This window comes from Bufo bufo, chromosome 3 (assembly GCF_905171765.1).
Source record: "Bufo bufo chromosome 3, aBufBuf1.1, whole genome shotgun sequence".
NCBI classification, from domain to species: Eukaryota; Metazoa; Chordata; class Amphibia; order Anura; family Bufonidae; genus Bufo; species Bufo bufo.
This window is the reverse complement of record NC_053391.1, coordinates 513,887,350-513,915,286: the sequence shown is the minus strand read 5'-3', so window position 1 is coordinate 513,915,286 and position 27,937 is coordinate 513,887,350. Positions and strand designations below refer to the sequence as shown.

Below are 27,937 nucleotides of genomic sequence, written 5' to 3'. Positions count from 1 at the left end.
CTCCCCTTCCGTGTACTGTGATTGGACGATACTTCGAGTTGGTGATTTTGATTGGTTGGAAGGAAGGAACGGCAGTAGAGAGTGTGCACAGGAGCTTGTGTGGAGCGGTGGCGGGGTCTGAAGCGGGAGGGACGAGGAAGCGCTGCTGGAAGCTCGTCCTGGACGGTGTGTTACAGGGAAACCTGCTGTGCTGCGACTTGTAGTCCCGCAATACTTTGTTATGTATGGTTTCCCACAGAGTGTAATATAAAGTGTGCAGGATGTTACATGACACATATATGATACAGAGGGGTGCAGCCCCAGGTGGGGACCAGCTGCTTTTACACCTAATGGAATGGGGCGTCCGTTGTGGGAAGAGTATTGCTTACCAGTCATGTGATGAGGGATGAGCTCGCAGTTTCTTTTGTAGGTTTACCTTACTGCTTGTTATATAGTTCCTCAATGTCTTTCTATTGTAGGTTTACATTACTGCTCGTTATATCGGTCTCCATTGTAGGTTTACATTACTGCTCGTTATATCGGTCTCCATTGTAGGTTTACATTACTGCTCGTTATATCTCTCCTCTCCGTTTTCCTTTGTAGGTTTACGTTACTGCTCATTATATCGCTCCTCTCCTCTGAAATGGGTGATGTCCACGCCCAGTTGACCCCAGAGACTCCAGGCCGTGTCCAGATCCTCAATCCTTTTGAGAGTCCGAATGACTATTGCAGTTTACATGAACCATTTGTTTCCAGCCCAACAGTCTTCAAGCCAACAAAGTCTTCCGCAGTAAGCCCTATGTACTGTAGATATAAGCTGCCTGGAAGCCCTGCCATCATACATATATGATGGATTTCACCAGGAGCAGCCGGCTGTCGTATGGGGGTGTCTTGTTAGGCTACTTTCACACTTGCGGCAGAGGTTTCCAGCAGGTAGTTCCGTCGCCAGAACTGCCTGCCGGATCCGGCAATCCGGGTGTAAACGGATGGCATTTGTCAGACAGATCCGGATGCGGATCCGTCTGACAAATTCATTGATATACCGGATCCGTCTTTCCGGTGTCATCCGGAAAAACGGAATATATATATATATATATAACAAAAAGAAATTCCGCAGCACTATATATATATATATATATATATATATATATATATATATATATATATATATATAATGACTGCACTCCGAGATAGTGATGAAATAGAAGATTTTAATCACCCATAATATGGCAAACTTGCGACGTTTCGCTCACAAGAGCCTTCCTCAAGCCGCTTGAGAAAGGCTCTTGTGAGCCGAAATGTCGCAAGTTTGCTATATTATGGGTCATTTAAAATCTTCTATTTCATCACTATCTCGGAGTGCAGTCCTAATATATAATTTTTGCATTTTTAAAGGTCTGCGCATGTGCAGACCGGAAAGCCTCCGGAGAGAAAACTGCAGCATGCCGCAGTATTTTCTCCGGCCAAAAAACGTAAGAGGGACTGAGCTGATGCATCCTGAATGGAATGCTCTCCATTTAGAATGCATTAGGATAAAACTGATCAGTTTTTTACCGGTATTGAGCTCCTGTGACGGAACTCAAAAAAACGCTAGTGTGAAAGTACCCTTAGCTGAGTGTTTAGCCAACCGCTTAAATGTGCTTTCTTCCTGTGAAGGGAAGCATGCTTGCCCCCTCCCCGCTTGCTTCTGACTCTTTCAGTCCACCGCTGTATTCACAGATGGGGGTCACTTGTGGGGCTGTAGGGAATCACTGGCCACAGTAGTGACTTGTACCACAAGCAGCAGATGACCCAGTGGCGTGCCTCTTGGGGGACACTTCACCATTGTGGACATTGGTTGCCACAGCTCACATGACCACTGTCCTTTTCCGAAAGCTCGTAAGTGAAGCGGACTGAAGAAGCCAGAACCGAGCATAGGGGGGGGGGGGAACAGGTAAGTATTTTTTCCTCTATCCATGCTTCGCTCCACAAAATTTGTAAAAAAAAAACAAAAAACATTCAGGAGCCGTTCACACTGTAAATTTGGCCTTTCGGATTTTTTACGTGGATTCTGTCGGCGGCTGCTTGGTATCTCCCTCCCATTGTTTACAACGGGAGGCAGTGCTGTCGTCCTCTTGGCCAGCAGTTTAAAGCCGCGATCACACTGAGAAGGGATATGTCCCTTCTTGGCGCGGCATCTGGACAGACGTCTGCTCTCGTTTTAGCTTATTCATTGGGGCTAAACTGCGGTCCTCCGCGTTCAAAGTGGAAAGAGATGAAATACGTGGCGGGTTTTGACAGCGTCCAGATTCCTCCATGTGAACATAAAGGATTTTCTCGCTCATATCATTGGGGGACACAGGACCGTGGGTATAGCTTGCTGCTGCCACTAGGAGGCGACACTAGGCTGAAAGCTGTTAGCTCCTCCCCTGCAGGCTATACCCCCTCCAGCCTGGAGAGAGCATATCAGTTTTTAGCTTAGTGTCGTAGGAGGCAGACCTCCCTGCTTTGCAGGGTGGCGTTTTTAATTTTTCTTCTGATTTTATTTTTTTTATCTTTAATTCACAGACTACTGGAAGGGGGCACAGGGTCGCCTGCGTCCCTGTATCCCCAGGAGGCTGGCCGGTGTATCTAAGTCACCGCCTTGCCTCCCCCAAGAAGGCAAAGTGGACCAGGGCAGCCTCGCTCCCCTGCTTCCCCCCAGCAAGAGGGCCACCCTCTCTTCAGCCCTTCTCTGCCCGGACCCCTGTCGCATGGTGCCAGCGGTCATAGGGTGGCCCTGCTGGTGTTGCATCATAGGGTGAAGAACACAGATGAAGACAGGTAAGTAATCTGCTTCATCCCCCTAGCTGCAGGAGAACTCCTCCATCTTCCACCCCGGTCCGTCCGTCAGCCCGATCTCTGGCCTCACTGCTCTCGCCGCACGGCCGCTCTGCGGCATATCAGGTCTATTTATTAGAGGCGGCGGCATAGCACACATTACCTTTTAGCCGCAGCGGTTCCAGTACCGCTGTGGTCAGGGCCGGACATGGGGATCATAGGCGTTCTGACCTCACTTCAGCATAGGCTGCCGTTCCCGGGCTGGAAGGGGGCGTGGCTTGCCGGTCCAGGGCTGGAAGGGGGCGTGGCTTGTCGGGCCCGGGCTGGAAGGGGGCGTGGCTTGCCGGTCCAGGACTGGAAGGGGGCGTGGCTTGTCGGGTCCGGACTGGAAGGGGGCGTGGCTTGCCGGTCCGGGCTGGAAGGGGGCGTGGTTTATTCTCCCGCCCTGATTCAGCTTCCTGATTCTTCCTCTGCACTGCGTGGGTAGGATACAGGACCTGGGACCTCCATACTGGTAGGCAATCAATACCCCCATCCAGCAGGAGATTTGACCATGTCTGACCCGGCCACTGACCCCCACCAGGCACCCTGTAGGACCACTTACTATGCCTGCTCCTTATGTTCGGAGAAATTCCCTCGTGGTCAGTCACTATCACTGTGCTCTGCATGTCAGAAACCTGCACAGAGCCATCCCCCTAGGGCACAACAGCCCACAGAAGCCCTGGAGCGGCCTGTCCAGGGGGAACCAGACTGGGCAAGGTCCCTGTCACGGGCAGTGGAAGACCTCTCAAAAATCTCCCATTCCACCCTTTCATTGCTGGGTCGTTTGGTAGAGAAATCACCACCGGCGCAACCCGCACAGTCGCATAGCGCACAAACCAGAGGTAGACTTCCTAGTAAGCGCCCCAGAGCAGGCACCCATTCCTCCTCTGACGCCTCAGCATCCCCCCCTGCTCCTGGATCCCATTCACAGGCGTCCTCCCTTTTAGGCGACGCACTGTCAGAAGGAGAGCTTGGGGATTCGGATGCAGATATGGATCCGGAGCACTCTTCTCAGATTGCATCCATGGTGGATAGCCTGATATCGGCAATAAGGGACACCTTCCAGGTTCAGGAGGACCTTCCCTCCACTAGCCAACAAGGGGTGTCATTTCTGCGTACAAAGCAGAACCCCAAATCGTTTCCATTACACGACGATTTTTCTATCGTTGTCACGAAGGCTTGGGACCAGCCAGGTTTGCGTTTCATTATTCTGAAACGCCTAGACCTACTCTACCCTTTTCCACGCGAGTCCGTGGACAAATGGTCCTCCCCACCGAAGGTGGACCCACCGGTTGCTCGCTTGGCAAAATTCACTACCATCCCGGTGGCGGATGGCTCGTCCCTCCAGGATCCAGTGGACCGCCGCATAGAGTCACTCTCTAAGTCGATCTTTACGGCGAGCGGTTCGGCATTGCGGCCGATTTTCGCCTCTGCCTGGGTAGCCAAAGCAGTTTCGGAGTGGTCCCTCCATTTGAACCAGGACATAGCGTCCGACCTCCCTCCCGCTGAACTTCAATCGTCAGCGCTCCAAATTTCTCAGGCAGGGAAATATCTCTGTGAAGCGGCTCTGGATGCTGGGACTATGATCGCCCGTTCCTCAGCTCTCGCCACTTCCATCCGCCGGGAGTTGTGGCTCAAGGCCTGGAAAGCTGATTCCTCATCTAAGCGCTCCCTGTTGAGGCTTCCGTTCTCGGGGTCTCGGCTATTTGGGTCCAAATTAGATGAGATTATTTCGGAGGCTACGGGTGGAAAAAGCACCCATCTGCCCCAACCCAGGGCAAAGCGGCCTTTTCAGTCCAGAACTTCATCTTCTCGCTTTCAGTCCTTTCGCTGCTTTTCGGGCACCCGTTCAGCACCCACCTCAGCGGCGGGGCCGCTCAATCAGGATCGGCGGAAAGAACCGTCCTTTAAGCCCCAGCAGGCCTGGCGTCCGCGGCCTCAGCAGCCTCGCACAGCCCCAGGTAAGCAGCCTTCAGCATGAAGGTTTGTCCCCACCCTCACAGGTGGGGGGGCGTCTTCTCCTGTTTCAGGAGATTTGGCACGCCCATATTCCGGACGCATGGGCGCTCGAGGTTGTCTCCTCGGGCTACAAAATAGAGTTCAGGTCTCTTCCCCCCAACCGCTTCTTCCTCTCCCAGCCCTCCAGGGATCCCATCCGGGCCGCGGCTCTTTTGCAAGCAGTCCAGTCACTTCTCTCACGGGGGGTGATTTCCCCTGTTCCCTTGGAGGAGCGGTTTACAGGTTTTTATTCCAACCTGTTTGTGGTCCCCAAAAAGGAGGGCGATGTGAGGCCAGTGCTGGACCTAAAACTGTTGAACCGTTATCTGCGAGTTCAAAGGTTCAGGATGGAGTCCCTTCGTTCCGTGGTTGCTTCACTGGTGAAAGGGGAGCACATGGTGTCCTTAGACATCCAGGATGCATATCTCCACATCCCCATCGCCACAGCCCACCAACGGTTCCTTCGATTTGCCATCCAGGCAGCTCATTACCAGTTCGTCGCTCTGCCGTTCGGTCTGGCGATGGCTCCGCGAGTATTTACAAAAGTTCTTGCCCCTCTTCTGGGGATTCTGCGGTCCAGAGGCATTACTCTTCTCCCGTATCTGGACGACATCTTAATCAAGGCACCTACAGCGGCTCAATGCGAAGAGTCTTCAGATTACGATGAGCACCCTCACTCGCTTCGGGTGGATTATCAACCTGAGGAAGTCATGCCTGTCTCCCACCACTCAGATCAGATTCTTGGGCATGACACTGGACTCCGAGGCTGCCGTGGTGCGTCTACCACTGGACAAGAGATCGGACATTCAGAGGACGGTGCGTCTGCTCATTCAGCGCCGCAGGGTGTCGATTCGCAGCTGCATGCGAGTACTGGGCCTGATAATGGCCTCCTTCGAGGCGATTCCATTCGCCCAGTTCCACACCAGGGATTTTCAGAGGCTCATTTTGTCCTCCTGGGACAAGTCCCGGGATTCTCTGGACCTCAGGATCTCTCTGTCCCACCCAGTGCGCGCGGCTCTGGGCTGGTGGATGGTACCGGACCACATGTCCTCGGGGAAGTCCTTCCTTCCAGTGTCATGGACGGTGGTCACGACCGACGCCAGCCTCAGCGGCTGGGGAGGGGTCTTCGGTACCCGGACAGCCCAAGGCGTTTGGTCTCCGTCGGAGTCCAAACTACCTATCAATATACTGGAGCTCCGGGCCATCTACCTCTCCCTCTGCCATTGGACCCCCTACTTGCAGGGCCGTCCGGTCAGGATACAGTCGGACAACGCTACAGCGGTTGCCTATATCAACCACCAAGGGGGGACTCGCAGCGGGACGGTGATGAACGAGGCCGCAAGGATTCTGCAGTGGGCGGAAGCCCATGTTCCGGTGATCTCGGCTATATTCATCCCGGGTGTGGACAATTGGACAGCGGACTTCCTCAGCCGAACGACGGTGGACTCGGGGGAGTGGTCTCTCCATCCGGAGGTGTTCGAGGACCTTTGTCTCCGGTGGGGACGCCCAGAAGTGGATCTGATGGCGTCCAGGCTAAATCACAAACTCCCGTGCTTTCTGTCTCGCGCAAGAGATCCGATGGCGTACGACGTGGACGCCCTCGTGGCTCCGTGGGACAACTTTACGTTTCTGTACGTGTTCCCTCCGTTACCGCTCCTACCTCGGATCCTACGCAGAATCAGGATGGAGGGCATTCAGACGCTTCTGATCGCCCCAGACTGGCCTCGTCGAGCTTGGTACTCAGAGCTCATTCTTCTTTTGGGAGACGTGCCGTGGCCCCTTCCACTCAGGCCCGACCTGCTTTCACAGGGCCCAGTCTTCCACCAGGGTTTAAATACGCTACGTTTAACGGCGTGGCTATTGAAACCTTCCTGTTAAAGCAAAGAGGTTTCTCCGATGCAGTTGTTCGCACGATGATTAGGGCTAGGAAGCCCTCCTCCGCCAAGATCTATTATCGGACGTGGAAATCTTTCCTCAAATTCTGTGAGGACAGGGATCTTCCTCCCAGGCAGTTTTCCCTCCCTACGGTGCTGGCTTTCCTTCAGGCGGGTTTAGAGCTGGGACTAGCTTTGAGTTCGCTGAAAGGTCAGGTTTCTGCTCTTTCCATTTTTTTCCAGCGTACACTGGCGGTGTTGGGTCCGGTCAAGACTTTCATACAGGGAGTGGCTCACACCGCAGTCCCTTATCGGCCACCGTTGCATTCCTGGGACCTGAATCTGGTGCTGGTAGCACTCCAGTCTGAGCCATTTGAACCTCTGCGATCAGTCTCCCTTCGCATGCTTTCATGGAAGGTTGCGTTTCTGGTTGCAATTACCTCCATCCGGCGGGTGTCGGAACTGGCGGCTCTCTCGTCCAAAGAGCCCTTCTTAGTGTTTCATCAAGACAAGGTAGTACTCCGGACAGTGCCGTCCTTCCTGCCGAAGGTGGTGTCAGCGTTTCATGTTAATGAGGACATTGTTCTGCCCTCTTTTTGCCCTGAGCCTTCTCATCCTAGGGAGGTGGCTCTCCACCGTCTGGATGTGGTACGGGCCTTGCGGATCTACCTGGCAGTGGTGGCCCCTTTTAGACGTACGGACTCCCTGTTCGTAATCTCGGAAGGTCCTCGTAAAGGTTTGGCAGCCTCGAAGGTGACGATTGCTTGGTGGATTAGATCGGCCATTGCAGAGGCCTACCGCTCTAAGGGCAAGGTTCCTCCTCCCGGTATCACGGCTCACTCTACCAGGGCGGTCGGGGCTTCTTGGGCTCACCTTCACCACGCTTCGGCGTCTCAATTGTGTAAGGCAGCGACTTGGTCCTCTTTACACACCTTCACGAAATTTTACCGAGTGCATTCTTTCGCCTCGGCGGATGCTGCTCTTGGCCGCAGAGTTTTGCAGGCCGCAGTGTAGTGTCTTACCGGAGGGAGTTGGTTTTGTTCTGGGCCAGTGGTTGTTTCCCGCCCCGGGGACTGCTTTAGGACGTCCCACGGTCCTGTGTTCCCCAATGATATGAGCGAGAAAACGAGATTTTTGTGAACTCACCTGTAAAATCTCTTTCTCGCTTTATTCATTGGGGGACACAGCACCCACCCATTTTTTCTTTTATTATGAGGCCAGTGGGTCCGAGTTGCCGTTTGGGGCTGGTGTCCGGTTTGTTTTTTTTGTTGGGCAGTGGTCCTTACTGGTTGTGTTTTTGTTTCGGTACTGTTTCTCCTACTGCTGAAGCACAAACTGATAGCTCCTCCCCTGCAGGCTATACCCCCTCCAGCCTGGAGAGAGCATAACAGCTTTCAGCCTAGTGTCGCCTCCTAGTGGCAGCAGCAAGCTATACCCACGGTCCTGTGTCCCTCAATGAATAAAGCGAGAAAGAGATTTTACAGGTGAGTTCACAAAAATCTCGTTTTTCCAGGACTTCCATGTTGATACACCACCATTCAACCGCTAGCAGAAGCAGGCACCTCCAGAAGAGTACAGAACTGGAGGCAATGGCTGTGTACCCTGTATAGCGCCTGTGCCTTTACTGTAACTCTGTTCCCACTCATTGAACTGGAGGAGAGGAAAGAACGTTAAACGCCTGGCATTTTTCATTTGGGATAGGCTCTTCTTACACTGGCATCATCATTCTGTACAATAATTTCCTGAAACTCACAGCGATATGCTGGTATCACCAGGGGAGGTTGTGGCTAGCCTTACATTTGGATGAATGACCACCTGAGTAATACAACAGGTCCCCACTCATTCCTTGCCTCTGACATCCATATGCCCTAGTAAATCATAGGGAAGGGGTTGACCTCATTGGGGTAAAATGTCTGTTTTTATTTTCCAGACTCCACGACAGTTTAAATGGTCCATCGATCAGCTTGCTGCAATAAACCCAGTTGATATTGACCCAGAGGACGTTCATCGCCAAGCTTTGTATTTAAGCCATGCCAAGTAAGTTGCGTTTCATCATCTGGTTTGTAGATGCAAACTGTAAAATGCCATCAGAGCTGCTCACTGACAGATCAGTTTGCTATTCCAAAGCATTTCCTAGAACTTGGGGATAGCTTCATTTATAGTATGGCAATGTTCCAATGATCAGGCCCATGAAGGGCATGCTTTATTGGACTCTTGACCCCTTTTTAGGAAGCGCATCCATTAAATGTTCTTTCTAAATTGCTGTTGGAGTCTCCATTCAAATTACTGGCACATTTAAAAGAAAGTGCCTCTCTTGCCAACCAAGCATGTTGCGCCCCGAAGGCATTCAATTGTGTTTGCCGCACCCTTCAAACCAGTGCACCAAATGGGAGTTAGGTGGCATTTTGGATTTTAGTAGCATAATATCCAGAATAAGTGTGTGTACAATAGATTAGATGCCACCACTGCACTGACTGTATCTCGTACACCTCGTCTGGTCATAACCTCAAGACAATATTGTGTGTCAGTTTTTGACCGTGTGCCAGCCATGTCTGTGCTCTGGACCCTAAATTGCGGTCCTCAATGCACTGACTGTGTGCCTGCCATTTACGGAAGCATCCAATGGTCCGCACAAAAGTAGTTCTTGCGCTACTTCTTTGCGGTGCAGAGACACGAGTAGAAAACCCGTGCCCTTATTTTGTGGACCTGCTGGTTTCGGGGCGGTACACGGTCGTGTGCGTGAGGCCTTTAGAGTGCCATAAATTATCACGGTCACATAGTTGTGGCTATAATGCTTCCCTTAACATGTCCAACAACACGCTTGCCTCACAGCTCATCAGTTTTCTCACAGCGTTCTTTGCTTCAGTACAGTGAGCTGCCAGTCATCCATGTGCGGATCCCTACAGCTCTCGGCGAGATCTGGCTACTTCTAGGAGAGTAGCAGGAATCCCAGACTGTCGCAGTTGGTAGACAAGGTTTATGAATCAGAAGCCATATGGTCATTTTATGATCACGTCCTATAAAACCCCTGAAATCTAGGTGTATGATGCTTCTTTTATCCTGCGTGCCGTGTGGTAAACCCGCAGAACTTGACAAGCCTGTAATGGTTTCAATAGGCATGTACCCTTCAGACTTTGTTTTTTTTCCCCTCATTAGGCTAGATAAAGAAATAGAAGAGAGAAGACAAAAGGCCATTGAAGAGGTAACTAACTGAAATGTGCATTTTGATGGATCAGTGACTCCTGACGTCAGGAATTTGTTATATGGCTGACATTGCTTTTAGTAATTATTTTCTTCTATGGCCTCAGTTTTTCACAAAAAGGACAATTGTTCCATCACCCTGGACCCAACACGAAGGGAAGCAAGATGCTCAGTTTCATTCCACAAAATGTAAGTGATCACAGGTCCCTGGTTGATCGTTGTTGCACGTACCACAAAATTAGGCCAGTAGAGCTATGATTGGCAAAAATGGGAATTGCCCCTCTCCTGACATGTCTGTTTTAGTAGCCACTTGCATTGCCCTTGTAATAACAATTCTGGAGCATCTATCTATGGGTCTCTTGGTGGGCCCGCCCTTGGTGCACTTAAGGGGCATTCCGGTGCAAGGAAAAAGTTGTCCCAAGGGCTGCACATGCTGCCAGTTCAACGTTGCCAGGGTCCCCGCTGCACCCTGCTTCCTTCTCTTGTCTCAACAGGGCCAAACATGCCCCTTTGCCCGTCCCAAGCAGTTATTGGTGAGCGGCTTCACAGCTATTTGCTGCTGTGTTGGGGCAGGAGTAGGAAGTGGAGCACGTCTTTGGGGTCTCTGAGCTTTGGGAAAGTTCTGCCCATATAGATTCAAATAGCTTTTCTCCAGAGTGAATCCCTGTGCCTGGTTTAACTGAATTCTCCAAGGACAGACTCCTCTTAATGATTTTTATTTTTTTGTCATGAAATCTGATATGTTTTGCAGGTGCTGATCTTATGAATGAATCGCCTCTTGCAAGAGAGCAAGCTGTAGTCCCTGGAAAGAACACAGGTAATGACATGTATCAAAGCAGACCATCTCTTCTTTTATCTAGGAGTATGCAAAATGGGCAGGACTGTATAAAAGCTTTTCAGATAACTGTATAAGCATAGCTGACTACCAAAGCTCCTGCGTGGCCCAGCAAATTTACTATATATTAGTCCAGAAACTTCTGTAAATTCTAGATGAAATTTACGCTAGTTCCTAGCTATCTGGTGCATGAATAGTCGAGATGTGCCTAATTCATTAAAAGGCATGTATCTTAATAGATTAACTGCATTTACTCCAGTGCCCTGGGGCTCAAGACTGACATAGGTCTTCCCCCATAGTACATTTAAACATTTTTCCTGCATCTCATTCTGCTTTTTTTTTCTTTTTCTTCTTTAACTGTAGTTGCCTGCCAAACACTATTATCTTTACCAATTGACTTCAGTATTGAAAAGGTTCTAGGTAAGTAAATTGTAAATGATCTGTGTGCTTAAAGGGGTTGTCTCACTTCAGCAAATGGCATTTATCATGTAGAGAAAGTTACTAATGTATTGTGATTGTCCATATTGTTTCATTTGGTGGCTGGATTTATTTTTCCATCACATTATACACTGCTCGTATCTAGGGGTTACAACCACCCTGTAATCCAACTGTGGTGGCCGTGCTTGCATCCTATAGGAAAAAGCACTCTCCTGTCTGGGAGCTCACATAGGCACGCTTGTCCAGCAGCTCCCATCCTGGCCACCTTGTATCTGCACTGCAGCAATGGCTATAACAGCTGGGAACGGGCAGTATATAATGCTATGGAAAAACAAATTAATAACAAAGGAGGCAATATGGACAATCACAATACATTAGTAAGTGCCTTGTATTAACTTTCTCTACGTGGTGAATGCCATTTGTTGATGTGAGACAACCCCTTAAAATGGGGTCTGAGAATCCTCTGTAAAGCTACTTCCACATCTGTGGTTGGAATTCCAGTATTCTGTTCCAACTGCAGATGTGGACACAGCCTAAAGGCTGTATTAAAGTGTCTGGCAATTGACCAGTCTATTATTAACGAACGTTTGCAGAAGCGCTCGTTAGCCATGATCTGGCTGCCCAATACTGCCGCCGCAGGCTTAAAAATCATGGTTTGCCAGCGGCAGATCGTGCTGTGTAATCACGATCTGCTGCCGGCAAACAACTTGACAGCCTGGGGATGAGTGAATACATTAGGGGTCACTTCTCCCTATACTGTAGAGGAGATCGCTGCATGTAATAGCAGTGGTCTCCTCCGCTAATGAGCAGGCGATTGCCGGGAAGGAATGCCTCCCTCCCTTCCGACAATCGCTTGCTATATCGTGCAATGTAATACAGGCATAAGCCAATCATGTTATCATGCCCATGGCATTTATCTTCTACTTGTGTGACGTCCTGTACAATGAAATGTGGTTGTGTCCCCTCCCTTTAGTATGGGACATAACACTTCCCATGTGTTTCATATGCTCAACAGCAGATAATCCAGTGTCCAGTAAGTAGAACAGCTGAGCAATGTGTTGGTAGCAAGACTGTGCTGTTTAAGACAGTGACTAATTATATAGCACTATTTTACAAAGGTGCCATGTGGTACCATATAGCATAATGAACATAAAAAATAATTCTGAGCTACGGTGGCATCATCTGATGATATTAAGACAGATTTAGGTATTTTTCTGTATTATGTCCCATACTCAAATGATGCAGTGAGTACAGGACAGTAGTCCCTTGGTTAGGCTGAAACTCACAGCATCTTACATCACTACGATGCTATGAGCTCAGGTTGGATGAGCAGCGGTTGGACTTAGAAATGAGGCCATATCACAGACTGTATTTCCTGGAGTGCTCATGGCTATGCGAAAGGAGACCGAAGGTTAATAGAGCCAGATTAAGGCCTCGTTCATGTGGCCGAGAGCGGTCTGTGGTAACCCGGCTGGGATTCCTGCTGGCAGCAGGAGCGCACGGCGTCATTGGTTGCTATGACGCTGCGCGCTTCATGCCGCCGCTACTGTACAGTAATACACTCGTATGATCTATACGAGTGTATTACTGTACAGTAGCGGCGACATGAAGCGCGCTGCGTCATAGCAACCAATGACGCTGTGCGCTCCTGCTGTCAGCAGGAATCCCAGCCGGGTTACCACGAACCACTCTCGGCCACAGAACACGGCCGTGTGCATGAGGCCTAAGATAAGACGGAGAATTCTTAACCTCCAGATTGGCAGCTACTGCACAATGTACTACTTTATCATGGAATTAATACTGATCCATTGTCATTTTTCTGATTCCTTTTTGGATGCATGAATGTGAGGGGTCTATAAACTGCATTTAATTTTGTTTAAAGGTGAATATTTTCGGCCAGAAGAAAATGCAGATCAGTCGCAGGAAAGCTTGAGCTCCTCATCTCTTCGTAGAAAATTATTCTTGGATGGACAGTGCAATGGATCAGGGTGTTCCTCTCCAAGTTCTCCTCCACTAGGATCCTATGAAGCCCCACCGGCCTCTCTGGGTGTTCTTTGCTCGCTTGATCTTTCCCCTGTCCGTTGTCGAAGTCCTATGCAGACACCCAGCTCGGTAATTATGTGTTTTATAGCAATTTTAGAATGATGCATTTATACCACATCTTTATGAAAGGGTAAATGTTAGCAGGCCCCTAACTATACTATTTAGACAGAAATTCCTGGCTTGTGGTGGCATGTCTCTAGGTTATGCTTAATACCTGGTTGCTGCACATATGAGAAGGGATTGTCTGGGAGAGCGGTTTGTAATGCCCTCTGTGTAGTAGGGGAGCTTCGAACCTGTCCCATTTTGGCCTCCTGCTCATGTGGAAAAACTGCAGCATAATACAGCACCAGCAAAGAGAATGAGATTTGCCAAATTTAATGTATACTTCGTGTATTTTTTCCATGCAGAATTCCAAAAAAAAAAAAAAAGTTTTTAATTTTTTTTAAAATTATTATTTGCATCAAAATGCACAACTAACATATACAGAGTTTGGTGCGAAAACACAGACAAAAGCATGAAATTCCACTAGGAAAATTAGTTTGTAAGCCCGCACCCGTATGCAGGTAGCCTTAAACGAATTGCCAAGTTTGCTATAATTATGAACCATGCTCAGTATAGATCAATCAATATCAGATCTGCTGGTGCCCAACTTTCGTCACCCCGTCGATCAGCTGTTTGAAGAGAATCCATTCGTACGGGGCTGCCTTCTCCTGTTTACCCGCGCGCTGTCGATATCGCAGCCCTGAGCAGAAGTATTTGCAGCATCTCTGTCCCCATTCACTGCATTCTGATCGGTGGGGGTGCCTAGAGTCGGCAGCCCGCTCATCTGATATTGATGACCTATCTTGAGGAGAGGTAATCTTAATCAATATAAGAAGCTAGCCAACCCCCTTAAAGGGGTATACCCATCTCAGACTTTTACAGCATGCCCTAGTAATATGCCTTAAATGTCAGGTGTGGGTCCCACCTCTGGGACCTGCTCCTGTCTCCAGAATGGGCCCCTCAAAGTGAAGGAGAGGTCAGGCGTGGCCATCCTCCTTTGATCACTTAGGGAGTTCCAAAAATAGCCGAGCTAGCTTGTCCGGCAGTCCCATAGCAGCGAATGGAGAGATGGTCATGCATGCATAGTGCACTTTTCTTCACTTTGGGGGGACCATTATGGAAACAAGAGGAGGTCTCAGAGGTGGGATTCACACCTGACATTGATGACTTATCCTAGCAATATTCCTTCGTAGTCTGAAATGGACAAAACCCCTATAAATTGAGTTGTTTTGTGTTAATAGTTGCGACTGGCTGAGCCTTGAAGTTTAGTTCTCATAGCAGTGAAGGGGCCTTACTAACTCCATTCATGAAGTGTTGGGCATAGGCTGTGTTGGACTACTTTCACATCTGCGTTGTGCTGTCCGGTTTTGAGATCCAGCATAGGCTTTCAAAACCGCAGCACAACGCTTCAGTTTTGTCCCCATTCATTCTCAGCTGGGACAAAACTGAACGAACTGGAACGGAGTGCACCAGCATGCATTCCATTCCGGTTTGTTGTGTTCCCACGCCGGACGCAAAATCTCTGCAAGCAGCATTTCTGTGTGCGGCATGGGAAACTGAACATGCCGGATCCGGTTTCTTCATTTTCGATATAATACAACTGTATCCATTCTGAACGGATGCAGCCGGTTGTATTATTAGAATGGAAGCGTTTTCCTGTGGTACCTTTGAGACCCCCTGCTGGATCTGAAGACCGCGGATATGAAAGTAGCCTTAGCATAGTTCACATAGAGAACCTCAGTGAAGACTTCTTTATAACCCTATGTATTTGTTCAATGTAATCACTTCTACTTCCTATTTCTGCTTAACAACAGGGTCAGTTCTCTTCAAGCCCAATCCAGGGTGGACGAAGAGCATATAGCCTGGGCAGTATAGAAAGTCCTACATTCTTCGAAAAGTCACCTATGAGAGATATGTCACCAGCATTCTCCCCCATCTCCTCTGTACTGGGAAAAACTCCAATGGCCGGTAAGGTAGTGGCTTGCATATACTAATGAGTTTTGCAAATTCAGGAGCATTTGCTAGAAATAGATGTTAATGGGATTTTCAGTTGATGTTTTCTCCATCTAATTTTCATAGACATAACTTTTGTGATTGTTACTTTAGCACTTTATAGTAAGGCTCGGTGATGATTGTGTACATCTGACGGATTTCCCGATGTTCACCACCAACAGAAGTCCCTGAAATGCCACTCTAAGGCTGGGTTCACACCTGAGCATATTCGATAGGCGCTTTTTGCAGGCATTTTTATCTGGCGTTTTTGAGGCGTATTTTGGGGCGTATTTTTGTTTGTGTGATTGAACACAGAGGCATCCAATGAATCTATGGGCGGGAACGCGCGACAATACGCCCTAAAGAAGCTCCTGTACTTCTTGGGGCGTAGGGCGTTTTACAGCGCGTTCGTACGTGCTGTAAAACGCTCAGGTGAGAACCATGCCCATAGGGAAACATTGGTTTTTGCCTGTTGAGCGCTTTACAGCGCGTAGGAACGCGCTGTAAAACACTCAGGTGTGAACCTAGCCTAAGCCTTCAGACTTGTGTTGCTTATGAGGTCCTATTGTAAACAAAGATTTATTTATTTCTATTTTTTTTTTAACGCCAAATTGACCATTGTTTTGGCTTCCAACATGTAAATTAAGTCCTAGTGATACTTGTATATGCCGAGTGTTTTTTTTTTTTTATGTTTTTTTTTTTCCCAGTGTGTAGGCTAAACATAAGGCCGAGATGCAATGTACATTTGAGCTTTGCGCTAGACAATTGTAAGGTAGTGTTTCATCATCTCTGACTTAGGGCTCATTTAGACGGCCGTATGCTGTCCACAAAAATGCGGATCCTTTTTTTTTGCGGACAGTTCAGCATGTCCGCAAAAAAAACTATTTGCATTCGTTATTTTGCTGATCCATAGACTTCAATAGGGCCATGTCCTGATTTTCACTGACAAGTATAGGACATGTTTCATTTTTTTTTCTGAGCCGTGCAATGGAAGAAAATGGCCCCTATAGAAGTGAATGGGACAGCATCTAATCCGCAAAAAAATGGATCCGCACTTTTGCAGACGGCATACCCTCAGACAGAAGAATTTAGTACTGATTAGCACTCCTCAAGAAACAATTTATTTTTTTCATTACATGTTTTCACAAAACTTTTGATATATCACAAAGACATATCAAAAGTTTACATCGGTAGGGGTCTTAGCGCTGAGACCCCCACCAATCCTTAGAACCAGGGGAGAGAAGCACGGTCTGCTCCCTGTACGATACGCATTTCTTCGAAGTCTATGGGCCTATCTCGATTCCATCCTCTGCAGCGAGGAGTTAGAGCGCCATATGCACGACCTTCTCCCCTAGTTCTAGGGATCAGTGGGGGTCTCTGCACTAACACCCCCACCAAACCTAATTTTTGATGTCTCTGAAATATCAAACATTTTGTGAGAAGTTAGTGAAGCCAAGTGTACCTGTTCAACATTTCCAACCCAAAATCCTAATACGTTTGCGTGTAGTAATGTTTCCGCTAGAGTAACACACGTTATCCCGTGTAAGCTGGCATCCTCAGACGCAAGTCCTGTGTCCGCTGCACCACTTGCTCCATCTTGTTCTGCGCAGAATTGTTTCCCTACTTTGTGAGTGGAGCTGCAGGGTCTAAGTGTTTGCTGTCCAGCTTCTGACTTCACGAGTTCTTCTTGGGTTCATGTATCCGAACAGACTTTCAGAGATGGTGCTGCCGCCTCCTGCTGTTTTCTTTAGTTTGTGGATGCTATTCTTTCACGAATAGACCTGTTAATAAATGTGATGTGTAAATCTGTATTTACAGAACAGAAGAAGCTGTCTTTCCCTTCACCAGAAAGTCTTCCAGCTTCAAAGTCTATGGTGAACTCTTGCACTGCAAGTCCCTTAATTGAAGGCTGCTCCCCCATCAAAAGCCTATTTCAGATAAAGGCCAAGTCCTGCAGAGCGAGCCCACAGTATCGGACTTCCCTTTTTCAGATCCCTTTTACCGTTGACCGTTTGGAGGAGGAGGAGAAAGAAAACTCTCCACCGGCACGTCTGTCCTTACCTGAAGGCAATATTGTATTACAGCTGCATAACATGGAGGCTTTCTCCCATGATGCTCACTTAATGGACGCCGTGGATGGCATATCTCCTAAGCCATGCATACAGCAGGTGATGACGCCAGCTACAGATGGACTGAAGGACAATGATACTGTGGAAATGGTGGATCCTGTAGAGAGTGAAGACGACCAGATTTGGGTGAAAGATGCAGCAGGGAATTATAACACTCCAATGAGCAGTTTCATGACTGGTAATACGTTTAGCGTTGAGACCTCTCACATGTGCATGTCACCTTTAGCGGAGAGCAGTGTGATTCCCTGTGACAGCAGCAGCATTCAGGTAAAAATCTCCCATCACTTCGCGTCTGTACTCTGACATTACCCTGGGGTTTGTAAGGTTTACTGGTCATGTCCGGTTCGGAATTAAATTTGGGATTTTCTGTCTGAACTTTTGGTGCTGAAATTCCAGTGTATTGCTGTAGCAGCAAAATGGATGATATTTAGGAAATCTGATCCACATGCTGCCATAAAAAATCTGCAGAAATTGACATGCGGATTTAAAATCTGCAAGATGTAAGGTTATATTTCCTTAAATGTTCACAGCAAATTTCACTCTTTACTACACACAGAGTGCAATCCTCTGGAAATCCGCTGCAAAGTTTATGTTAAACGTGCCTTTACTGTAGCTGCCACTGTTGAAACAGGTTAGAATGTGGATATTGATACGAGTGCTGATTTGGATGCACATACTTTCCCAACAATAATGGTGAGGTCAGGAAGTGTTGTCATGCATGTGTCCAATCTGGAAAGTTCTGAAGGCTTTCAGCAAAGGCTGAAGAAAAACGTCATCCTCCATTCTGCATATCATTGAAGAGTGGGTGTTAGGCCACATTCACACAAGCATGTTCAGTCTAGGAAATATGCTCCGTGTGATGCCCGTATTTCCCAGACTGTCTGTGAGTTCCAGTCTGACTGCAGGTCTACTCTACTCTTGTCATTATGTGCGTACACTCCAGTAGAGTTGCACCGGGTATCGAACTTTCGATACCCAATCAATCTGATACCGGGATTTGCTATTTTCTGATACTAGGCGGGCCAACAGCCCCCCTCCCCATTGTTATATTCATTGGTGGCAGTGGCAGCTTCCGATCGGAGACCCAGCAGTGAAATCGCTGGGCTCCGATCGGTTACCATGGCAGCCAGGACGCTACTAAAGCCATAGCTGCCGTGTTAAGCTCCCTGCTTCTGTGTGCACAAAGCACAGGACAGCAGGGACCGTGTAAAGTCCTATTCACACTACTAGAGCTCTATTAGGGCGAATAAGACAAGGGTTCCAGCCTCTAAAGGGGCTAATAGTTATTAAAGGGGTTGTCAGAGCTGAACCCGGACATCCCTCCATTTTCACCCCGGCAGCCCCCCTGACATGAGCATCGGAGCAGTTCATGCTCCGATGCTCTCCTTTGCCCTGCGCTAAATTGCACAGGGCAAAGGCATTTTTTGGAGATCCGGTGACGTACCGGGGCTCTCCATGGGGCTGACAGGAACCCCGGTGACGTAACCGGCACTGATGGGCGGGATTTAGCTCTGCCCTAGCTAGTAAAAGGGCTAGGGCAGAGGTAAAGCCCGCCCCTCAGAGCCGGTGACGTCACCGAACACACTGCCGGGCGGAAGTTTTCGCCCGGCTGTGTGTTGTTGAAAACAAAAAAGCCTGTGCCTGTGCGATTTAGCGCAGGGCACGGGAGCGCATCGGAGCATGAGATGCTCCGATGCTAGCCTCAGGGGGGCTTGTCTGGGTGAAAGAAAAAAAAAAAGGTATGTCCGGGTTCAGCTCTGAACCCGGACAACCCCTTTAAATAAAAAGTAAAAAAAATAAGTTTAAATCGCCCTCTTTGCCAATTTTACATATAAAATATATAAACAATTAAAAAATTAAACATATTGGGTATCGCCACTTCCCAAAAAAAGTCAGAACTATTAAAATATTTAAAGGGAACCTGTCACCGGGATTTTGTGTATAGAGCTGAGGACATGTGTTGCTAGATGGCTGCTAGCACATCCGCAATACCCAGTCCCCATAGCTCTGTGTGCTTTTATTGTGTAAAAAAAACGATTTTATACATATGCAAATGAACCTAAGATGAGTCCTGTCCCTGACTCATGTCATGTACAGGACTCCTCTCAGGTTAATTTGCATATGTATCAAATCGTTTCTTTACACAATAAAAGCACACAGAGCTATGGGGATATTGTGGATGTACTAGCGGCGATCTAGCAGCACATGTCCTCAGCTCTATACACAAAATCCCGGTGACAGGTTCCCTTTAAAAAATATCTCCTATGCGGACCTTCCTTCACCCAAAAAATAGGATTGGACTGTTCTATTATAGAAACATAGAATGTGTCGGCAGATAAGAACCATTTGGCCCATCTAGTCTGCCCAATATATCTGAATACTATGGATAGCCCCTGGCCCTATCTTATATGAAGGATGGCCTTATGCCTATCCCATGCATGCTTAAACCCCTTCACTGTATTTGCAGCTACCACTTCTGCAGGAAGGCTATTCCATGCATCCACTACTCTCTCAGTAAAGTAATACTTCCTTATATTACTTTTAAACCTTTGCCCCTCTAATTTAAAACTGTGTCCTCTTATGGTAGTTTTTTTTTCTTTTAAATATGCTCTCCTCCTTTAGGTTTCTTTCACACTAGCGTTCGGGTGTCCGCTCGTGCGCACCGTTTGAAGGGGCTCACGAGCGGCCCCGAACGCATCCGTCTGGCCCCAATGCATTCTCAATGGATGCGGATCCACTGAGAATGCATCCGCCTGCCAGCGTTCAGCCTCTGCTCCGCTCAGTGAGCGGACACCTGAACGCTGCTTGCAGCGTTCGGGTGTCCGCCTGGCCGTGCGGAGGCGAGCGGATCCGTCCACACTTACAATGGAAGTCAATGGGGACGGATCCGCTTGAAGATGACACAATATGGCTCAATCTTCAAGCGGATCCGTTCCCCATTGACTTTCAATGTAAAGTCTGAACGGATCCGCTCAGACAACTTTCACACTTAGAAAATTTTCTAAGTTTTAATGCAGACGCATCCGTTCTGAACGGATGCGAACGTCTGCATTATCGGAGCGGATCCGTCTGATGAAACATCAGACGGATCCGCTCCGAACGCTAGTGTGAAAGTAGCTTTACCGAGTTGATTCCCTTTATGTATTTAAAAGTTTCTATCATATCCCCTCTGTCTCTTCTTTCTTCCAAGCTATACATGTTAAGGTCCTTTAACCTTTCCTGGTAAGTTTTATCCTGCAATCCATGTACTAGTTTAGTAGCTCTTCTCTGAACTCTCTCTAGAGTATCTATATCCTTCTGGAGATATGGCCTCCAGTACTGCGCACAATACTCCAAGTGAGGTCTCACCAGTGTTCTGTACAGCGGCATAAGCACTTCACTCTTTCTACTGCTAATACCTCTCCCTATACATCCAAGCATTCTGCTGGCATTTCGTGCTGCCCTATTACATTGTCTTCCCACCTTTAAGTCTTCTGAAATAATTACTCCTAAATCCCTTTCCTCAGATACTGAGGTCAGGACTGTGTCAAATATTCTATATTCTGCCCTTGGGTTTTTACGCCCCAGGTGCATTATCTTGCACTTATCCACATTAAATTTCAGTTGCCAGAGTTCTGACCATTCTTCTAGTTTTCCTAAATCCTTTTCCATTTGGCGTTTCCCTCCAGGAACATCAACCCTGTTACATATCTTTGTGTCATCAGCAAAAAGACAAACCTTCCCATCGAGGCCTTTTGCAATATCACTTATGAAGATATTAAACAAAATTGGTCCCAGTACAGATCCCTGTGGAACCCCACTGGTAACATGACCTTGTTTTGAATGTTCTCCATTGACTACAACCCTCTGTTGTCTGTCACTCAGCCACTGCCTAATCCACTCAACGATATGGGAGTCCATGCTCAATGACTGCAGTTTATTGATAAGTCTTCTATGTGGGACAGTGTCAAAAGCCTTACTAAAATCTAGATATGCGATGTCTACTGCACCTCCACCGTCTATTATTTTAGTCACCCAGTCAAAAAAATCTATAAAATTTGTTTGACATGATCTCCCTGAAGTAAACCCATGTTGTTTTTCATCTTGCAATCCATGGGATTTTAGATGTTCCACAATCCTATCCTTTAATAGGGTTTCCATTAATTTGCCTACTATTGATGTCAGACTCACTGGTCTATAGTTGCTTGATTCCTCCCTACTACCTTTCTTGTGAATGGGCACGACATTTGCCAATTTCCAATCTTCCGGGACGACTCCCGTTACTAATGATTGGTTAAATAAATCTGTTAGCGGTTTTGCCAGCTCACCATTAAGCTCTTTTTAATAATTTTGGGTGTATCTCATCAGGCCCCTGTGACTTATTTGTCTTCACCTTAGACAGCAAACTTAGAACATCTTCCTCTGTAAAGATACATGCATCAAATGATTTATTAGTCATCCTTTCTAGTGGAGGTCCTTCTCCTTTTTTCTTTTGTAAAAACTGAACAGAAGTATTCATTAAGGCAGTCGGCTAGCCCTTTATTCTCTTCTACATACCTTCCGTCCTTTTGTTTTTAATTTAGTTATTCCTTGTTTTAATTTCCTTTTTTCATTTATATATCTGAAGAATGTCTTATCCCCTTTTTTCATAGACTGAGCTAGTTTTTCTTCTGCCTGCGCTTTAGAAGTTCTTATAACTTGCTTGGCCTCTCTCTGCCTAATCTTGTAGATTTCCTTATCTTCATTGCTCTGGGTTTTTTTATAATTACAAAATGCTAGCTTTTTATTTTTAATGATTTGGGCCACTTCTGCTGAGTACCACAGTGGTCTCTTCCTTTTTTTGCTTTTACTGACAAGTCTAATGCAATTTTCTGTTGCCTTCAATAATGCACCTTTTAAGTAGTCCCATTTCTCCTGGACTCCATGTAATCCGTTCCAGTCTGATAAGGACTCATTTATTACTAATTTCATTTTTGAAAAGTCTGTTTTTCTAAAATCTAAAACTTTTGTTTTTGTGTGGTGGGACTCTTTCACAGTTCTTATATTAAACCACACTGACTGGTGATCACTAGATCCCAAGGTTTTGCCTACAATGACATCATATACCAAATCCAAAATTGCCTCCCTCCGGGTTGGCTCCTCAACCACTTGTTGTAGAGATAACCCCAGTAGGGAATTTAGAATATCTGTACTCCTGGTAGAACTTGCTATTTTGGTTTTCCAGTTTATATCTGGAAGATTGAAATCTCCCATAATGATAACTTCTCCTTTCATTGTCATTTTAGCTGTTTCTTCAACTAGTAGATCATCTAGTTCTTTAACTTGACCAGGTGGTCTATATATCACACCTACACGAGTTACTGCATGGTTAGCAAACTGAAACGTAACCCAAACTGACTCTATGTTGGCCTCACCAACTTGTATTAGGTTAGATTTAATGCTATCTTTCACATACAGGGCCACTCCTCCTCCTTTCTTGCCTTCTCTGTCTCTTATGTATAAAGACTACCCTGGTATGGTTATGTCCCAGTCATTTCTTTCATTAAACCATGTCTCCGTAACAGCCACTAAATCTACATTCTCAGATGCCATTATTGACCCAAGTTCATTGATTTTTTTTTACCTAAACTGCGAGCATTTGTAGACAGGACTCTGAGCTTATCATTTCTTAACCTCTGTGCTTCTGACCTGTTCTGGCATTGTTTCGGGGGGCAATTGGACTCTTTTATCTTCACTCTTTTGCCCCCCCTTCCTAGTTTTAATACTCTTCCGCAAATTCTTGGAGTTGTTCACTAAGTACATTTATTCCTTTGAGAGAAAGATGCAAACCATCTTTTTTGTACAGTTCCTTTCTATCCCAAGTAGAGCTATCATGAGAAACAAAGCCAAATCCTTGCTCTTGACACCATTTACCAAGCCATATGTTGAACTCCTTTATGCGCCTCTGCCTATCATTCCGAACATTATGCACAGGCAGAACTTCAGAAAATGAAATGGTGGATGCAAAATCCTGTACGTCATTACCAAGTGTGATAAAAGATTTTTTCACCTCTGACACTTCATTGCAAGCCAGGTCATTTGTCCCTAGATGGACAAGAACATCCACGTCCCCTTCCTGCTTTGCTTGCTTAACAATATTAATAATACGTCTTCTATCTCTTCTAGCAGTAGCCCCAGGGAGACATCTCACAAAACCATTTTCTTTAAGCTCTACACTTCTTATGATTGAATCCCCTAGCAACAGCTGCTTCCTTTGAGACTTCACTTTATCTTTTTTGTTGCATACATGGGGATATTGTGGATGTACTAGCGGCGATCTAGCAGCACATGTCCTCAGCTCTATACACAAAATCCCGGTGACAGGTTCCTTTTAAAAAATATCTCCTATGCGGACCTTCCTTCACCCAAAAAATAGGATTGGACTGTTCTATTATGGGCCGACTGTTCCATAAAATGTGGAATGCACGCAGCTTTTTTGGTGATTTTTTATTTTTCCTTTGCGTGGTATCAAAATCTAATCAATATTTTGGTATCGTGATAACCCTACACTACAGTAGACCCACCGTCAAGCAGCAAGTTAGCGCATCTTGGGGTACTTTCACACTTGCGGCAGAGGATTCCGGCAGGCAGTTCTGTCGTCGGAACTGCCTGCCGGATCCGGCAATCCTGACGCAAACGGATGCGTCTGACAAATGCATTGAAATACCGGATCAGTCTCTCCGGTGTCATCCGGAAAATGCACAGACCGGAAAACCGGATCCATTTTGCTGGAACACTTGGGGCCGGATCCGGCATTAATACATTTCAATGGAAAGTGCTCAGGATTTTTGACCGGAGAGAAAACCGCAGCAGGACTGAACTGATGCATACTGAACGAAATGCTCTCCATTCAGAATGCATTTGTTTTTTTCCGGTATTGAGCCCCTAGGACGGAACTCAACACCCGATGCTGTGAGTTTGGGTCACAGGAGCAGTGTTTGATCTGGGAAATGCGGCAATCACAAGGAACATGATTGACAAACTTAAAATGCTCGTGTGAAACGGGCCTTATTGCCTCCCAGCCTTCTCAGATGGGGATATCATGAACTTCTGAAGAATAGGTTATCATAACTCAAGAATTTAGATGCAATTTTTAATCATCGTTAACTTTTTCGTACTAGATGATACTGGTTGTATTGGACAGTTCCGTGTAGTGCTTGTAGACCCCAACCTGTGTTCTTAATTTTCCTAGGTGGACAGTGGCTACACAACACAAACATGTGGGTCCAGTATGATGGACACAATTGGCACAGATGGGGTTTACAAGGAAAATGATATCCAGATCTGTGATAAGCAGAATGGGTCTCAGCATATGAAAGCAAAGGTATGTATGTGCATGTGTCATTTCTGCACCCCCTCCCCCATATACAGCATTTCATTTGTAGTTGCTTCTAATATAATGGTTCACATTTGCTATAGTTGATTGTTCCTAGACTTTGTGCCATAAATATTGGTAGCAATATGCTAACAGATCCCATACTGTGTGTGCGTCTAGATAGGGTTGCTCCTATGTGATTTTAGAGTCCACGCCAGTAAAATCTGTAGTATATCCAAGTATATCCGCTTAAAGGGGTTGTGTGACATAAAAAATAATTTACCGGGTGGCCAGAAGGTGTTTAAAAGCAGCAAAAAAACATTTGCCTTATCAGTGTCCCGGTTCCAGAGCCTTAGTGGTCACATGTCCTTCAGGGACACCTCATTGTTGAGGCCATTGAACTGGCCAGCAGTGGTCATGTGCGCGTGTATATGGAACGTCATCACTTCCAGTTTGGCGGGACCGGAACTGGGACACTGATAATTTAAGTTCTTGCTTTGAACGCTAGAATGGAACACTAACAAGGCAGAGAGGTAGAACCAGAGTTTTTTTTTATGTCTGACAACCCCTTTATGGTGCATTTACATAACCATATCTGTTTTGCAGTCTGCAAATAGTGGATACGCAAAATACAGATGTGGTTTGTGTGCATCCTGCACTTGTCCGCAAGATAGACCTGTTCTAGAATTTGCTGCTGTGCTGCACGGATGCGGATAGCACATGGATGACCTCCATGTGCTGTTTGCATTTTTTGCGGCTCCGTAGACTTATTGATTTTTATGTGTGATTGTGGATCAGACGCAGAACAAAAGTACGGTTGTGTGAATGCACCCTTAAGCTGAGATACCTACAGTTAAAATTTAAATGTACATAAATTTATGTAACCCACACATTTCTTGGCTTAATCCCTTTTTAATCTTAAAGGGGTTATCCAAACTACAAAACATGCCCCCATATAGATTATACTTACTCTGGTCCCCGGCACCCATGTCACTCCTGATTCCTTCACGGCCGCCGCTGCATCAAAACATCTGACGAAGGGGGGGAGGGGGGAGGAGAGAGTCGGAAATGCAGCCAATGGCAGGCTGTGTCTGGAACAAACCTCCCTAGCATCGCGGGTGATGACGTTTTGCTGCCTACCTCAAATATCCATTTGCCGTTCAATACTACATATTTCAGTTTCTAAATTGAAGAGTTACTATTATGTTGTGATTTTTTTTATTTGTCTCCGATTCAGGACTTTTTGACGTCTGATATTAAAGGCCATCGGCATCTAGAAGCAGAGTCTCCAGAATGTGAGCGTCCGCTTCATAAAATACACAAAACTCATCCTGCACTTCACTCTGGAACTTGGAAACTCAGCAGTGACAGACTATACAACAGATTAAGTAAGAATGGTACGTAAATGCCGCTACCCTGTGACCTGGAGCCATAGCGTAATGCTTACGTGCAAGCCTGCTAAGTTTTCTTGCTCCTTTCTTTCTCTGTAGTACGTCTCCAGAGTCCACAGCAGACCATGGACTGAAAACCCATACCACATTATTAGCGATGCCCGTGGTCCTTACAAGAAAATCGTTAGTGTTCCTAGACTCTGAATACTGAACTTCCAAATGTGAAAAGCTGGTTTATAGCCACTGACTAAGCCTTATTTATTAAAGCAATGCCTCCGTTTAGTATTCTCCTGCATTGATTGGTTAGAGGTGGTGAATTTCCTGAAAAGTCCCTGTATGGATATATGCTTACCGTCATATTATACATGCTTGATTCTAGTGTTAGCATCTACAGCCTTTATAAACCACTAGACTTTATTCTGTGCATAGGAGGCAATAGATGGTCACGAAGTGCAAAGTTGGCACATTTCAGAATGATTGTGTACCCGCCTGTAAACAATAGGTGCCCATAATTATTTCATGCAGTTAGCTGCACAGTTCATTAAAATGCATTACAAACATTCACCAGGGTAACACCTAATGGTGCCTGTTATTGGAAATTTGCCCTTCCTTTCTAAGTATACTGACAGCCTTGTCTAGATTGAATGACCACAGCGTTTAATGGAAATAGTGACCTCCACCAAATGACCATTTATTGACCAATGAATCCTTTTAAAGATGACTTGTGTGTTATACAAATAAGTCATTGGTGATTGCTATGTGCTGGTCTATAGTTCTGACTGACCACTGGTGCTGATCCACTATAGACTATTGAAATTCCTAGAAATTGAAGCTGATTTACAGCCTGTTTAATAGGCAAGCACAAATTCCTTTTGTAACTTCACATCAGAACAAAAAAAAAGATCCACAGGATAGATGATGTGTGACGACTGGAACCCCCGCTAATCACTAGAATGGAGGTCCTGAGCTCCCTGTTTTCTCAGTGCCTAACCACAGTGCCCTGCCGCTCCATTGAATGTCCATGGGGCAGATGGAAACGTCTGAGAGCTGCACTCGGCAGTCAGCCCCATAAGCACTGCATGAAGTGGCAGAGCGCATGCAAAGTCTATGGGACTGACTGCTAAGACAGACGTTTATCTGCCCCATAGACATTCAGTGGAGTGGCAGGGATTTGCTTGGTTGCCTCACTACAAGGAGGAGGAAGGGAGCATCTAACAGACCTATTACCGTTTCATGGGTTAATGCTTTTCAACCTGTTCTGTGCAAACCTGCTGTGAAATCTTTGAAGCTGTGATTTAATGGGTACATGTGGCTGTGTGAGGATCCACTTCATAAGCAGTGCAATTTTGTGGCATCTAGGGATCCAGTTTTCAATCCACCATATCTTGGTATAATAAAAATGTGCAATATTTCAATGTCCAAAACAGGGCTCTACATGTCACATACCATTAGGACAACCTTCTGGTCAACTAACTTTGTATATTGTCAAGTATAGTAACGCTTTGTATGTTGTGTTTACAGGCAGTTTGTTGGTTCCAGCTGTGAGACTAATAAAGATACTTGAAAGAATGTTACATTATGTAATACTGCCAAAAATGTGGGAATTGGGGAGATTTAATGCTGCTGTACTGTTATGTGTAAATTATCAGTGATGTAATGGGTTTGTAAACTTTGTAGGAACCTGAAATTCTAATACGCTGTCTACGCTCCTCCTATATCCCAATCTCCAGTGTCTCATCATGGACAATAGGGGCATATCGCCAGGATATGCCCCCATTGCCTTTTAGGTGTGGGTCCGACGGCTGGGACCTGCACCTATATCGAGAATGAGGCCCTGCAAA

General features: G+C 46.5%; 1 protein-coding gene across 1 annotated transcript; it reads left to right on the top strand.

The window, feature by feature from the left end:
• The first annotated feature begins 90 nt into the window (after nt 1-90).
• On the top strand, nt 91-27,937 carry BORA (BORA aurora kinase A activator). The gene is made up of 13 exons (XM_040425364.1): nt 91-165; nt 583-769; nt 8,623-8,729; nt 9,849-9,894; nt 10,001-10,082; nt 10,645-10,710; nt 11,092-11,148; nt 13,049-13,278; nt 15,066-15,219; nt 17,062-17,639; nt 24,583-24,714; nt 25,943-26,102; nt 26,196-27,937. The coding sequence occupies exons 2-13, from the start codon at nt 623-625 to the stop codon at nt 26,228-26,230; spliced, it is 1,794 nt and encodes a 597-aa protein (XP_040281298.1). The 5' UTR covers nt 91-165; nt 583-622; the 3' UTR covers nt 26,231-27,937.

Excerpts from the sequence above, each read along its gene's own strand:
- BORA (XM_040425364.1), top strand. The coding sequence starts at position 623 with ATGGGTGATGTCCACGCCCAGTTGACCCCAGAGACTCCAGGCCGTGTC. Across the intron at positions 8,730-9,848 it reads TTGTATTTAAGCCATGCCAA|GCTAGATAAAGAAATAGAAG; the intron begins GTAAGTTGCGTT and ends TCCCCTCATTAG. Across the intron at positions 10,711-11,091 it reads AGTCCCTGGAAAGAACACAG|TTGCCTGCCAAACACTATTA; the intron begins GTAATGACATGT and ends CTTTAACTGTAG.